We start from the raw sequence: 14,450 nt of genomic DNA on the forward strand, positions 1-14,450 counted from the left end.
TTGTTTACAGTAATTTAATACTAAACAAACACAGTGAAATATATTTTTTTCGTTAGGTTCAGAATGATTTTGGCGAAATTATTGCATACACAAATTTTCACTTGTCCTATATGGCAAGATGAGCGTTGCTATTTAAGCCAAGATGGCAAGTTCTGGATATTCAGCACGACATATATATATATATATATATATATATATATATATATATATATATATATATATATATATATATATATATATATATATATACATTCATTGTCTCGACGTCCACAGCAGGACTCGAACCTGCTAACTCTGTATCAGAGTCCACAGTACTTTACCACGGAGCCAGACCCTAGATAAGTATGGTCCTTTGTTGTAAGTGATGGTCACCCTGTTTTGTATACAGTGTTCCTTCAGAGTTGTTAGGTAAGACACATATGCAACAGTTAGGTATCTTTATTTCGAAACGTTTCGCCTACACAGTAGGCTTCTTCAGTCGAGTACAGAAAAGTTGATAGAAGCAGAAGATACTTGAAGACGATGTAATCAGTCCATCACCCTTAATTAAAGTTTTGAGGTGGTCAGTCCCTCAGTCTGGAGAAGAGCAATGTTCCGTTTCGCCTACTGTGTAGGCGAAACGTTTCGAAATAAAGATACCTAACTGTTGCATATGTGTCTTACCTAACAACCTGTCGGTATTTTATACCATTTTAATGTTCAATCCTTCAGAGTTCTTCATTCTTTTTATATCTGAGCAGTTGCAATGTGTTACCATTAATTAAGCATCATCTTATTTTCTATTGCCCACTGGAAGACTTTGTTGACATCTTTTTGTAAATTTTCTGTCTTCTACCAAGATATTGTTCGCAGATTATATGAAGTTGTGTTAATTTTCTATGTTATGATGTTGATCAATTAATTGTAATTTAAGCACTAAACCCATGTGGGTCAATCAGCTTGAGAAGTGATGGAGGCTTGAACCTCCTTTAGCTGACCGTGAGACAGACATGCTTCCTATTCGTACTCACCTATATACGCTATGATACAGAAAAAGCCCCGTGAGGATGGAAATCTTGAGCTCTAGATCTTTCGCACTCTCATTCGTCGTCAGGAGCTATGTAGTGTTGCAAGACAACAACAGATAGGAGGGAAAAATTCTCTGAAGCAAGGCACTCTGCGTCATGGGCTGCCATTGATAACTTCTGCCTTGCCTCAGAGAATTTCCTCTCCTGTCTGTTGCTGTCTTGCAACATTGCACGAATTTGCAAAAGATCTAGGGTTAAAAATTGCCATCCCTATGTGGCATGTTCTGCATTGTTCAGGTCGCCTGTTTGCGATTGTATTGCAATACGCTATGATATTGAGAAAGAGTGAAGGTGCCAGGACTGTGCCTTGGGGTGCTGACTGCTTTACTTGCTAAGATCAGACTTGTTTTTATTTACTCTGCGTTATTCCTTGGAAAATAATATATCCATTTTCCTTTCTCTCCTGTTAGACTTCTTGACCTTAATGTATTAGTTGTCACTCCAGGAGCAAGAGTGGGGTATGAGAGGTTGCGGAGGAGGAGGAGGAGGAGGAGGAGGAAGGGTAATGGGGGAGAGGAGCGTGGGAAGTGATGGGTAAGACGTACCCAGACACCCAACTCACCTGCCCACCCTGAGGTGAACCAGCATCCTCCTCCACCCACCTGTTTTGTTAGGTCAGGGCCCCTCATTACTAGACTGCCTTCTGTTGGATCACGGACCCTCATTACTAGACTGCCTTCTGTTGGATCACGGACCCTCGTTACTAGACTGCTTTCTGTTGGATCACGGACCCTCATTCCTAGATTGTCTCTTTTTGTTGAGTCAGGGGCCCTCATTACTAGACTGCCTTCTGTTGGATCACGGACCCTCATTCCTAGACTGTCTCTTTTTGTTGAGTCAGGGGCCCTCATTACTAGACTGCCTTCTGTTGGATCACGGACCCTCATTCCTAGACTGTCTCTTTTTGTTGAGTCAGGGGCCCTCATTACTCTACTAGCCTGACTCTTGTTGGATCACGAGCCCACACTACACTACTAGACTGTCTCTTCTCGTTGGGTCAGGGGCCCTCATCACTAGACTGACTTGTTGGATCACGGGCCCTGATTACTAGACTGTCTCCTTGTTGGGTCAGGGAGACAGTCTAGTAATCAGGGCCCTCATTACTAGACTGTCTCTTCTTGTTGGGTCAGGAGCCCTCATTACTAGACTGGCTCTAGTTGGATCACGGGCCCTCGCTACTAGACTCTCCTCTTGGTGGGTCAGGGGGCCTCATTACTTTCCTAGACCGATTCTGGGGGTCAGCGCCTCCATGGCTTGGTGCCAGACAAGGACTTCCTTTTGCTGGACTGATTAACCAGGCTGTTGGTGATGACCGCATGCATTCCAACGTATGCACCACAGCCCGGCTGACCAGGAATTGCCTTAAAAAACTTGAGTTATCTCTTGAAGACGGTCAGAAGTATGTTGGTAATTCCCCTTATGTATGAAGGGAGGTGATGAATGAAACACTTGTTCAACATTCGGGTATCTTTATTGTGGGAACGTTTCGCCAACCAGTGGCTTAAGTCCAGTACAGAGAAGAATGGAAAAATAGACACAAATCTGTATAATGCGATCCTTTATCTACTACATTTCGCCCACACAGTGGGCTTTATCAAGTCACAAACCAATCTACCTGGCTTCATACAGCCCACTGTGTGGGCAAAACGTAGTAAAGGATTACATTGTACTGCATTTGTGTTTATTTTTCCATCGTGTCGGTACTTTATAACATTTATCTCCACAGAGAAGAATGGTTGAAGATCAGAAGGAGTTTGAGGTAATCAGTCCCTCAGCCGGGAGCCGAGGCGTTCACTCCATCAGTCAGTATATAAGCTCTTCTCCGTACAACATATGTACGAAGAAGAGCTTATATACTGCAGACAGGTGAGTCGAAGCAGTCTAATTCACCAACTTGTCGGTTCTCTGAACCGTTTATCTACATCCCTGTCAGACACAGCAACATCTTGGGATGTTGATATAAAAAATTCTACGCTTGCCTAACCTATAGGCATGACCTACTTCCACCTGTGGATTTGTCCAAGGTGACACTGCCTACGACTGCTTCACCTCACCTCTCTGCTGTATATAAGCTCCTTCGAGCATGTGCTGTATTCTTGTCAAGATTAATGGACTGAGCACAACAGCTCTAGGCCGATGTGTTTAATCATTCTTTTCTGTACTGGACTGAGGAAGCCGCTGATTGGCTAAACGTTTCCACAATAAAGATACCCAAGTGTTGCACAAGTGTCTAATTCATCACCCTGTCGGTTCTCTTCATGAAGGGAGGGTGTTGAAGAGTCGGGGACCTCTGACATTCAACGAGTTCTCTCTGAGTTTACTCGCTTCCCTGCTTTTAATTGAAGGTATTTTGCATCATCTGTCAAGTCTCTTGCTTTCACATAGTGATTCCTAAGTTCAGGTTTTAGACCAGTCGCTCCAGGATTTTCCAGGTGTAAATTATGATGTATCTTTCTCGCCTACGTTCAAGAAATACAGGTGAACGGACTTCAGACGTCCTCAGTAGTAGTTGAGATGTTTGAGTGTAGTATATGGGCAGTGAAAGTACTCTCTACATTTCCTAGGTGAACAGTCTTGCCTGACTTAAAAGGCAGGTGTCAGTATACAGCAGTTTTTTAACCAGGAGAGAATGCCTTGAAGAGTATCATTGGCTCAAGAGCCCTTGTCTTGAAAGTTGTATTTATCTAACTTATCATTTTCCCTTGCCGTAGCAATTAGAACATTGTTGTGATCCTTTAAAGTGACAAGCCAGGCCGTGGTTCGTACGTTGGACTGCGTGCAGCCAGCAGTAGCAGTTTTGTTGATCAGCGCTGACCCACCAGGAAGCCTGGTCTGAGACCGGGCCTCAGAGACTTTGACCTCAGGAAGCAAATTAGGTAGTCACCACCACCACCACCACCACACTAATGTTTCCTCCCACGAGTTACAGTCCCAACAAAGATTTTCTCGGGACATAAGTTCTGGTCATAAGTTCTGGTCAGTTGGTTGACCTCTGTAGTTTTCTGACCTCTGTGTCTCACTTCAAACTGATCGATTCAACCACCGTTATTTCACTCTCTTTTCACATACAGAGGCGTTCCCATGTTCTACTCACTCCCCAGAGTTAATTCTCTTACTGCTGAGTTAATAGTTGGGTGGTGTCCTTTTTTTACCTGTCATTTACCCCTGACCTGTTTCTAGAGTTTTTTTTACTCTCGCGGTCTGGGGCCATGGGCCAGGCTTCCCTATTGATGCCTGGTCAACCAAAGTGCAAAATAAACCCAGTGACAATCAGGGGTGCAGTGGGCACAGTAAGGGAACACTGCATCAACATCCGTGGCCCCAGACTATTCAATATCTTACCAGAAGATATCAGATACACTGCTGTGACAAGTGTAGAAGTCTTCAGGTGCCAGATCAAGCTGGCTGTGATGGATATGTGGGCCAGTAGGTGAGCAGCAGCAGCAGCCTGGTTGACTAGGTAAGCACCAGATAAGCCTGGCTCAGGGCCGGGCTCTTGAGTTAGAAAAAATCTCAAAACTTATCAGATATAAAGGTAACCCCCAGCCTGCACATCCCACACAGTCTGGTTGATCTGGCACACTGCAGAACTAGTAAACCAGTTTCGTCTTGAATACCTCTACACCTGTTCCGACAATATTTTTCATATCTACAGGGCACAGTACTCGCCCCCATCTTATTCCTTATCCTCATATCAGACATAGACAGAGATATACACCACAGCACCGTATCATCCTTTGCGGATGATACTAGGATCTGCATGAGGCTGTCATCTGCTGAGGACGCGGTTAACCTCCAAGAAGATATAAACAAAGTTTTCCAGTGGGCAACGGTAAACAATATGATGTTCAATGAGGACAAATTCCAACTACTCCGTTATGGAAAACTGGAGGAGATAATAACTAGAACAGAGTATACTACTGACTCCGGCCATGCAATAGAGCGGAAAAATAATGAAAGGGACCTGGGAGTAGCAATGTCTGAGGATCTCACTTTCAAGGATCACAACAGTGCCACGATCACAGGTGCAAAGAAAATGATAGGATGGATAATGAGAACTTTCAAAACGAGAGATGCCAAGCCAGTGATGATCCTTTTCAAATCACTTGTTCTCTCTAGGCTGGAATACTGCTGTACATTAACATCTCCATTCAAGGCAGGTGAAATCGCAGATCTAGAGAGTGTACAGAGATCCTTTACTGCACGTATAAGTTCTGTCAAGCACCTTAACTACTGGGAACGCTTGGCAGCACTTGACTTGTACTCGTTGGAACGCAGGAGAGATATATCGTAATCTACACTTGGAAAATCTTGGAAGGAATGGTCCCAAATCTGCACACAGAAATCACTCCCTACGAAAGTAAAAGACTGGGCAGGCGATGCAAAGTGCCCCCAATAAAAAGTAGGGGCACCATTGGTACACTAAGGGAAAACACCATAAGTGTCCGGGGCCCAAAACTGTTCAACAGCCTCCCATCAAGCATTAGGGGAATTGCCAATAAGCCCCTGGCTGCCTTCAAGAGAGCTGGACAGATACCTAAAGTCAGTGCCGGATCAGCCGGGCTGTGGCTCGTACGTTGGACTGCGTGCGGCCAGCAGTAACAGCCTAGTTGATCAGGCCCTGATCCATCGTGAGGCCTGGTCATGGACCGGACCGCGGGGGCGTTGATCCCCGGAATAACCTCCAGGTAACTCCAGGTAGGTAGAAGCTAGAACAGACTAGGGCCACAGAAGTTGACATAGTGTTCTCTTATTGTGCCGATGACTTCCCCGTTTTTCATTTGATCTATTTTACACTTCCTTCTCTCTCTCTCACTCCGTTAAATCGTTATGGCAGTGCGCAGATTTGGAACCAGGCCCGCGAGTATCCTCCTTGTATATAATATGAATACTCTCGCCTTCCCTCCAGAGAGTACATTTCCAGTTCTGTGCGGGCAGTAATTGGCCTCTATTTTTTCCAATTCGGCTATCTCACCTGTCGTGAAATGAGCCGTCAACACTGAGCGGTATTCTGAGCGATAGAGCACAATTTGTTTGAATATTGTCTCCACTGGCGTTCTCTTGTTTTGAGAGATATCGTTATCCATTCAGTAATTTTCTTGACTTTTGCAGCATTTGATTTATTGTGTTCTATAATAGACTGCTCAGCTGACATTATTGTATCCAGGTCTTTTACATGCTTATTTTGTTCTTTGTGGAGACCCTCTTGGATACTTGGATGTTTCTGGGGGTTAGTGCTGTTGTGGCCTAGTCCCAGACCAGGCCTCCTGGTAGGTCACAGTTTGATCAGCCAGGCTGTTACTACTGCCTGCACGCAATTCAGCTTACGAACTACAGCTCGGCTGGTCAGGAACTGATTGGAGGAACTTGTCGAGTTCCCTCTTGAAAACAGCCAAAGGTTTGTTGTTGATTCCTTTTATGCATAGAGAGAGTTCTCTCTTAGTGTACTCGTCGCGCCCCTTCTTTTTATTGAAAGTATTTTGCACCATCTGTCAAGTCTCTTGTTGTTATACGGAGTAATTACAGTGCTCAGATTTAAGACCAGTCCCTCCAGGATTTTCCAGGTGTAAATTATGATGTGCCTTTCTCGTCTACATTCCAAGAGCACAGTTGAAGTGACTTCAAGCCTTCCCAGTGGTTCAGATGCTTGATTGAATGTACAGCAGTGAAAGTTCTATATATGTTCTTCAGCTCAGCAGTATTCTAGTCTAGGGAGAACAAGGGACTTTAGAGTATCATTGGCTCCTCATTCCTTATCCTAAAAGTTCTAGTTATCTAGCCTGTCATTTTCCTTGCGGTAGCAATGACCACATTGTTGTGATTCTTGAATGTAAGATCTTCCAACATCTTTACTCCGAAGTCTCGCATATGGAACTTTTGCTACAGTCGTTATTTCCTACTTTCTTCCCTAGCGGAGCAACTGCAACTTGTCCTTGTTAATCATCACATTGTTGTCCTGCGTTTGGTATACCGTTCATCTTTTGAGTTATTCATTTTTCTTATATCCGAACAATTAAAATTAGTCCCAATGAAGATCATGTTTTTTACTGCCCATTGGAAAACTTGAGATGCGTTTCAAGGATGTCGAGAGTTTTTCCTGCTCTCGCAGCCCGCATGTCAGATACCTTAGCCAAGTCCCTGTAGACCTCCACTGTATTATGGGGGATTCTTTCAAGGCCTAGAGTGTTTTTTATGTGAGTTAATGATGTGTTATGTTTCATGTGAGTTAATAAGGTGTTATGTGTCATGTGAGTTATGTTTCTTGTGAGTTAATAAGTTATTATGTTTCATGTTAGTTAATAAGTTATTATATTTCATGTTAGTTAATAAGTTATTATGTTTCAGGTGAGTTAAGGTTGAGGAGAGTGCCAGCCACAGCTGCTCGTCCACCACCCTCCTCGCCTCCTACTGCTGCTGCTGCTGCTGCTGTCAAGAGCTGTGAGTTAACACACAACTTCTCTTACTCTCTCCACACAAGTCAAACTTAGAAATTGGAGATAGATCTTTAGACGAGGTCTGGGACCAACCTGGACCCTTAATGACCTTTATATTGACCCAGGATGGCCCGAAATACCTGACTCTTTATCTTCAATTTGTTGATTTGTTGCGAATTGTTGCAGTCATTGTTGTGAACTGTTGCAGCCGCTGTTGTGAACTGTTGGTCACTGTTGTGAACTGTTGCAGCCGCTGTTGTGAACTGTTGGTCACTGTTGTGAACTGTTGCAGCCGCTGTTGTGAACTGTTGGTCACTGTTGTGAACTGTTGCAGCCGCTGTTGTGAACTGTTGGTCACTGTTGTGAACTGTTGCAGTCAATGTTGTGAACTGTTGCAGCCGCTGTTGTGAACTGTTGGTCACTGTTGTGAACTGTTGCAGCCGCTGTTGTGAACTGTTGGTCACTGTTGTGAACTGTTGCAGCCGCTGTTGTGAACTGTTGCAGTCAATGTTGTGAACTGTTGCAGCCGCTGTTGTGAACTGTTGGTCACTGTTGTGAACTGTTGCAGCCGCTGTTGTGAACTGTTGCAGTCAATGTTGTGAACTGTTGCAGCCGCTGTTGTGAACTGTTGGTCACTGTTGTGAACTGTTGCAGCCGCTGTTGTGAACTGTTGGTCACTGTTGTGAACTGTTGCAGTCAATGTTGTGAACTGTTGCAGTCATTGTTGTGAACTGTTGGTCACTGTTGTGAACTGTTGCAGTCAATGTTGTGAACTGTTGGTCACTGTTGTGAACTGTTGCAGTCAATGTTGTGAACTGTTGCAGCCGCTGTTGTGGACTGTTGCAGTCAATGTTGTGAACTGTTGGTCACTGTTGTGAACTGTTGCAGTCAATGTTGTGAACTGTTGCAGTCACTGTTGTGAACTGTTGCAGTCAATGTTGTGAACTGTTGCAGCCGCTGTTGTGAACTGTTGCAGTCATTGTTGTGAACTGTTGCAGTCAATGTTGTGAAATTGCAGTCACTGTTGTGAACTGTTGGAGTCACTGTTGTGAACTGTTGCAGCCGCTGTTGTGAACTGTTGCAGTCACTGTTGTGAACTGTTTTAGTCACTGTTGTGAACTGCTGCAATCACTGCATTTTGATTGTTGTTATTGTTTCTCCATTCGGGGAGATTCATGATTCACGGAATTGTAGCTGGTTTCCCCTTCATTGGATCAAACCTGATCACCTGCCATTTCCCCAGGCGCTGTATGACCCCTACAGGTGTCAAGTCTTTCCCGAGTAATATATTACTTATGTTCATCTTGACTGACTCATTGTATGAGTGATGAGTAACATGTTAGTAGTGAGTGTACTAGTGACTAGCGAGTGTACGACTAGTGACTAGCGAGTGTACGACTAGTGACTAGCGAGTGTACGACTAGTGACTAGCGAGTGTACGACTAGTGACTAGCGAGTGTACGACTAGTGACTAGCGAGTGTACGACTAGTGACTAGCGAGTGTACGACCAGTGACTAGCGAGTGTACGACCAGTGACTAGCGAGTGTACGACTAGTGACTAGCGAGTGTACGACCAGTGACTAGCGAGTGTACGACCAGTGACTAGCGAGTGTACGACTAGTGACTAGCGAGTGTACGACTAGTGACTAGCGAGTGTACGACCAGTGACTAGCGAGTGTACGACTAGTGACTAGCGAGTGTACGACCAGTGACTAGCGAGTGTACGACCAGTGACTAGCGAGTGTACGACTAGTGACTAGCGAGTGTACGACCAGTGACTAGCGAGTGTACGACTAGTGACTAGCGAGTGTACGACTAGTGACTAGCGAGTGTACGACCAGTGACTAGCGAGTGTACGACTAGTGACTAGCGAGTGTACGACCAGTGACTAGCGAGTGTACGACTAGTGACTAGCGAGTGTACGACTAGTGACTAGCGAGTGTACAACCAGTGACTAGCGAGTGTACGACCAGTGACTAGCGAGTGTACGACTAGTGACTAGCGAGTGTACGACTAGTGACTAGCGAGTGTACGACCAGTGACTAGCGAGTGTACAGCTAGTGACTAGCGAGTGTACGACTAGTGACTAGCGAGTGTACGACCAGTGACTAGCGAGTGTACGACTAGTGACTAGCGAGTGTACGACCAGTGACTAGCGAGTGTACGACTAGTGACTAGCGAGTGTACGACTAGTGACTAGCGAGTGTACGACTAGTGACTAGCGAGTGTACTACCAGTGACTAGCGAGTGTACGACCAGTGACTAGCGAGTGTACGACTAGTGACTAGCGAGTGTACGACTAGTGACTAGCGAGTGTACGACTAGTGACTAGCGAGTGTACAGCTAGTGACTAGAGTGTACGACTAGTGACTAGCGAGTGTACGACTAGTGACTAGCGAGTGTACAGCTAGTGACTAGAGTGTACGACTAGTGACTAGCGAGTGTACGACTAGTGACTAGCGAGTGTACAGCTAGTGACTAGAGTGTACGACTAGTGACTAGCGAGTGTACGACCAGTGACTAGCGAGTGTACGACCAGTGACTAGCGAGTGCACGACAAGTGACTGGCGAGTGTACAAGTGACTGGCGAGTGTACGACCAGTGACTAGCGAGTGTACGACCAGTGACTAGCGAGTGTACGACTAGTGAGTAGCGAGTGTACAACCAGTGACTAGCGAATGTACGACTAGTGACTAGCGAGTGTACGACTAGTGACTAGCGAGTGTACAACCAGTGACTAGCGAGTGTACGACTAGTGACTAACGAATGTACAAATAATTACATTAGCCAACAATTGTCCAGTACAGAGAAGCAACTAGTGTCTTAAGGTAACTTTGACGTGCTCGTCACTACTCTCACCTTGTTTACTCTCCATTACGTAAGATTTTTCTGAAATCTTACGATTAGTGTTTTGAGTGTGTGTGTGTGTGTGCGTGTATATATATATATATATATATATATATATATATATATATATATATATATATATATATATATATATATGTCGTGCCGAATAGGCAGAACTTGCGATCTTGGCTTAAATAGCAACGCTCATCTTGCCATATAGGACAAGTGAAAATTTGTATATGCAATAATTTCGCCAAAATCATTCTGAACCTAACGAAAAAAATATATATTTGGTTGTGTTTGTTTAGTACTAAATTATTGTAAACGTATTTAAAATATATTTAGTTGGGTTAGGCTAAAATAAATTGCTCTTGTTATAATAAGGTTAGGTAAGTTTTCTAAGTTCCTTTTGGTGCAAAATTATAAATTTTTACATTAACATTAATGAAAAATATATATCTTTAAACGTATAAGAGAAAATTTTAGAAAGGACTTAATTTTAAATGAGTTCTGCTAATTGACCAGTTTTACATATTCGGCACGACATATATATATATATATATATATATATAAATATATATGTATATATATATATATATATATATATATATATATATATATATATATATATATTATTAATGTAAGTCCCAAGATCACGGCTCCAGCACTCCGTCTGTCTTCCTGTTTATTACGACTTAAACTGGGTACTCACACACACACACACACACACACACACACACACACACACACACACACACACACACACACACACACACACCAGGGTTGGAACCTGCGCACTCTGCATCAGGGCTATTAGCACACAGACGGACTCCAGGTAAGTATGGGCGTCTAGCTTCTGCTAGACGGTCAGTGTCATACCCCGGAGCACCAGGCTTGTCACATGTTATTTCATCACATCCTGCCACATGCAGTGAACATTGAAAGAAAACTCACTACTGTGTGATATCCCCCAGAGCTCACTTCTATAAAATATATCAGCCCTGAGCTCACTACTATACAAGGTAGTCCCCCTGAGCTTACTACCATACAAGATATCTTCCTGAGCTCATCATACAGTATATTCCCCTGAACTCACCATACAGTATATCCCCCTGAGCTCGCTACCATACAAGATATCCACATGAGCTCACTACCATACAATTTATCCACCTGAGCTCACTACCATACAAGGTATCTTCCTGAGCTCACTACCATACAAGGTATTTCACTGAGCTCACTACCATACAAGGTATTTCACTGAGCTCACTACCATACAACGTATCTCCCTGAGCTTACTACCATGCAATGTATCTCCCTGAGCTCACTACCATACAAGGTATCTCCCTGAGCTCACTACCTTACAATGTATCTCCCTGAGCTCACTTCCATACAAGGTATCTTCCTGAGCTCACTACCGTATAAGGTATCTCCCTGAGCTCACTAACGTACATGGTATCTTCCTGAGCTCACTACCATATATAGTATATCCCTGAGCTCACTACCATACAAGGTATCTCCTTGAGCTCACTACCATACAATGTATCTCCTTGAGCTCACTACCGTACTAGGTATCTCCCTGAGCTCACTACCATACAATGTGTCTCCCTGAGCTCACTTCCATACAAGGTATCTTCCTGAGCTCACTACCGTATAAGGTATCTCCCTGAGCTCACTAACGTACATGGTATCTTCCTGAGCTCACTACCGTATATAGTATATCCCTGAGCTCACTACCATACAATGTATCTCCTTGAGCTCACTACCGTACTAGGTATCTCCCTGAGCTCACTACCATACAATGTATCTCCCTGAGCTCACCTCCATATAAGGTATCACCCTGAGTTCACTACCATACAAGGTATCTCCCTGAGTTCACTACCATACAAGGTATCACCCTGAGCTCACTACCATACAAGGTATCACCCTGAGCTCACTACCATACAAGGTATCACCCTGAGTTCACTACCATACAAGGTATCACCCTGAGCTCACTACCATACAAGGTATCACCCTGAGCTCACTACCATACAAGGTATCACCCTGAGTTCACTACCATACAAGGTATCACCCTGAGTTCACTACCATACAAGGTATCACCCTGAGTTCACTACCATACAAGGTATCACCCTGAGTTCACTACCATACAAGGTATCACCCTGAGCTCACTACCATACAAGGTATCACCCTGAGCTCACTACCATACAAGGTATCACCCTGAGCTCACTACCATACAAGGTATCACCCTGAGCTCACTACCATACAAGGTATCACCCTGAGTTCACTACCATACAAGGTATCACCCTGAGTTCACTACCATACAAGGTATCACCCTGAGTTCACTACCATACAAGGTATCACCCTGAGCTCACTACCATACAAGGTATCACCCTGAGCTCACTACCATACAAGGTATCACCCTGAGCTCACTACCATACAAGGTATCACCTTGAGCTCACTACTGTTGAAAGCTTCGGTGTGTGATGAAGCTTTGAAGACACATAGGTTGCAGAAGCTTTAGCTGTGACATTAAGCTGTGTGTAGCTTTATCAGGTCCTGATCACCTGGATCACTACACCGTTTATATCCTTGGTGTGTACTGTCAGCTACAACATTTATATCCTCAGTGTACTGTCAGCTACATTTATATCAGTGTTCTGTCAGCTACATTTATATCCTCAGTGTACTGTCAGCTGCAACATTTAGATCCTCAGTTCGCTGTCAGCTACACCGTTTATATCCTTGGTGTGTACTGTCAGCTACAACATTTATATCCTCAGTGTACTGTCAGCTACATTTATATCAGTGTTCTGTCAGCTACATTTATATCCTCAGTGTACTGTCAGCTGCAACATTTAGATCCTCAGTTCGCTGTCAGCTACACCGTTTATATCCTTGGTGTGTACTGTCAGCTACAACATTTATATCCTCAGTGTACTGTCAGCTACATTTATATCAGTGTTCTGTCAGCTACATTTATATCCTCAGTGTACTGTCAGCTGCAACATTTAGATCCTCAGTTCGCTGTCAGCTACACCGTTTATATCCTTGGTGTGTACTGTCAGCTACAACATTTATATCCTCAGTGTACTGTCAGCTACATTTATATCAGTGTTCTGTCAGCTACATTTATATCCTCAGTGTACTGTCAGCTGCAACATTTAGATCCTCAGTTCGCTGTCAGCTACACCGTTTATATCCTTGGTGTGTACTGTCAGCTACAACATTTATATCCTCAGTGTACTGTCAGCTACATTTATATCAGTGTTCTGTCAGCTACATTTATATCCTCAGTGTACTGTCAGCTACATTTATATCAGTGTTCTGTCAGCTACATTTATATCCTCAGTGTACTGTCAGCTGCAACATTTAGATCCTCAGTTCGCTGTCAGCTACACCGTTTATATCCTCAGTGTACTGTCAGCTACAACATTTATATCCTCAGTGTACTGTCAGCTACGACATTTACATTCTCAGTGTACTGTCAGCTACAACATTTAGATCCTCAGTTCGCTGTCAGCTACACCGTTTATATCCTCAGTGTACTGTCAGCTACAACATTTATATCCTCAGTGTACTATCACCTACAACATTGACATTCTCAGTGTACTGTCAGCTACGACATTTAGATCCTCAGTGTGCTGTCAGCTATGACATTTAGATCCTCAGTGTTCTGTCAGCTACGACATTTAGATCCTCAGTGTGTTGTCAGCTACAACGTTTAGATCCTCAGTGTTCTGTCACCTACGACATTTAGATCCTCAGTGTGCTGTCAGCTACGACATTTAGATCCTCAGTGTGCTGTCAGCTATGACATTTAGATCCTCAGTGTTCTGTCACCTACGACATTTAGATCCTCAGTGTGCTGTCAGCTACAACGTTTAGATCCTCAGTGTTCTGTCACCTACGACATTTAGATCCTCAGTGTGCTGTCAGCTACGACATTTAGATCCTCAGTGTGCTGTCAGCTATGACATTTAGATCCTCAGTGTTCTGTCACCTACGACATTTAGATCCTCAGTGTGCTGTCAGCTACAACGTTTAGATCCTCAGTGTTCTGTCACCTACGACATTTAGATCCTCAGTGTGCTGTCAGCTACGACA

General features: G+C 43.9%; 1 protein-coding gene across 8 annotated transcripts in view; it reads left to right on the forward strand.

The window, feature by feature from the left end:
• Magi (membrane associated guanylate kinase, WW and PDZ domain containing protein magi) overlaps positions 1-14,450 on the forward strand; it is a 379,317-nt gene that overhangs the window by 185,211 nt on the left and 179,656 nt on the right. For 6 of the 8 annotated variants that reach the window (XM_070093304.1, XM_070093308.1, XM_070093312.1 and 3 more), the window contains one exon: positions 7,413-7,505. The exons of the other annotated variants lie outside the window; for them this stretch is intronic. In XM_070093304.1, coding sequence (XP_069949405.1) covers positions 7,413-7,505 — 93 coding nt within the window. The remainder of the gene's footprint in view (positions 1-7,412; positions 7,506-14,450) is intronic. 8 annotated transcript variants of the gene reach the window in all.

Source organism: Cherax quadricarinatus, chromosome 42 (assembly GCF_038502225.1).
Source record: "Cherax quadricarinatus isolate ZL_2023a chromosome 42, ASM3850222v1, whole genome shotgun sequence".
Classification (NCBI taxonomy): Eukaryota; Metazoa; Arthropoda; class Malacostraca; order Decapoda; family Parastacidae; genus Cherax; species Cherax quadricarinatus.